Source organism: Helianthus annuus, chromosome 5, assembly GCF_002127325.2.
Source record: "Helianthus annuus cultivar XRQ/B chromosome 5, HanXRQr2.0-SUNRISE, whole genome shotgun sequence".
NCBI lineage: Eukaryota > Viridiplantae > Streptophyta > Magnoliopsida > Asterales > Asteraceae > Helianthus > Helianthus annuus.
The window spans coordinates 79,607,273-79,609,144 of record NC_035437.2 but is presented as its reverse complement, the minus strand read 5'-3'; the positions used below and the strand labels follow the sequence as shown (position 1 = coordinate 79,609,144).

Here is a 1,872-nt window from a genome sequence, read left to right as displayed (position 1 = left end):
TGAAAACGAACCAAATTAAGCGACGAATGGAATTTTTGCATGCTGATCACTAAAATAAAAATATTTTAGTGTGTACAAAAATTTTGGATGTCCAGATGTGGTCAGAATGTAAGATATGCGCGAAAATGCAAACTTACGCCGTTTTTGACACTTTTAGCCCCTGTAAGATCATATAAGCATGTTTTCGCACACCGAACCTATCAAAGCTTATTTCTAAGCCATGTTTAGGTTATATATGGTATGTTTAACTTATGATCAAGTTCCGGACTGTATGTTTCCTTATGAAAAGGCAGACTTTTGCAAATTGACGTAAATAGTCCCTACGAGCGAATAAACTTGTTTTTGCCATACCAAAGCCTTCAAAACTTATTTCTAAGTTATTTAAAGGTTATTTAAGGTATGTTGAGTTTATGATGCTGTTCCGGAGTGTTTGTCGCGTTTACGCATCAGTTTGCGTATAACTCTCCAGAAAGCGATATAGAGCTTAAAATCGATCAAAAATCAACATGTGCATAAAATCAAACATAAATGACAAACATTTGGATCAAAACACATTGTTTTATTAATAATGTATTGTTCAGAGTTTGTACAATGATATCACAAGCACAGATGTCACAGATCCATAGCGATGTTTTCCCATTTCCAAACTGGAATCTCTGGTTGCTCCAAAAGACCGGAAGGATGTTGGTGTTCAGCCTTAACCTTAAGACAAGTAAGGCATTTTGAAACGTACAAGGCAATATCCTTCTTCATACCAGGCCACTAATACTGAGTACGAAGATTCTTATACATCTTGTCTGAGCCAGGATGAATAGAGTAACGAGAGTTATGGGCTTCATCCATTTTTTTTTTTTTTTTTTTTTGGGTAAAGGGTTACCCCGGTGAAATTTTATATCAATCAAATAAAGAAACAGGGTGCATCATGACACCGATACACACTACTAGTCTTGACAAACCAAGACTAGGACAACAAACAAACCAAACACGACTACAGTCACAACCAAAACCAGAAAACAAGAGAAACAATCACAGCCTAACAACAAACACGCCAAAATGCCAAAAACTAGGAAAGACGCTCTAGCCGGGATCAGCAACCATGTTCTTCTTCGAGATCAGCCACCTGTCCAAGATCTTCTGCTGCTTCGGACATCTACCAAACCGGAACCCCATTATTTTGAGCCGAACAGTGTCTATGATAACCTTTGCAAGTACAGAAGCACTTCGCTGATTCTGATTAAATAATCTACTGTTCCTTTCCTGCCAAACAAAGTAAGTTGAGGCCGCAACCACAATCCTGCAAATAATACTCTCCGCAGTTCTAGAATGAGCATTAAGATCCATCCATTGTAAGATAGAATCCCATGAGTCCGTAACATCTTCCATATCAACCAAGCTTTTGACCTTCCTCCAAACTTCTGAAGCATATACACATTGAAAGAAGAGGTGGTTCCTTGAGTCACGATCATACTTGCAAAGCGGGCAGCACATAAGCCGTAGATTAGTTTCACTACCCGCTTCCCAAACGGCCATCCTGTCTTGAGTTTTCAACTTATTCTTTACAACCAACCACAAGTGAAAAGAGTGTCGGGGGATACATTGACTGAACCAAACTGAGGAGGCCCATGTTACCCTTTGACATCAATTTCGTAAATAATTCCACACTTCCCAAGAACTAAAGTCTTGAAGGTTACCTTCCAAATCTTTCCAGCAAAATCGGTCAATAATCAAAGTGCGAAGATCATCTTGGCTTGGGACCCACAAACGGTCCATGAAGTAATATGATCCATCATCTTTCAACACAAGATCAGGCTTAATGTGATAGGGTAATTCCTTACCCATCAAGTCTTGTGAAACACAAGCATGTTGAGCCTG

General features: G+C 39.0%; 1 protein-coding gene across 1 annotated transcript; it reads right to left on the bottom strand.

The window, feature by feature from the left end:
• Positions 1 to 1,077: 1,077 nt before the first annotated feature.
• LOC110943256 lies at positions 1,078 to 1,530 on the bottom strand. The gene has a single exon (XM_022185006.1). The coding sequence runs from the start codon at positions 1,528 to 1,530 to the stop codon at positions 1,078 to 1,080; it is 453 nt and encodes a 150-aa protein (XP_022040698.1).
• Between the last annotated feature and the right edge of the window lie 342 nt (positions 1,531 to 1,872).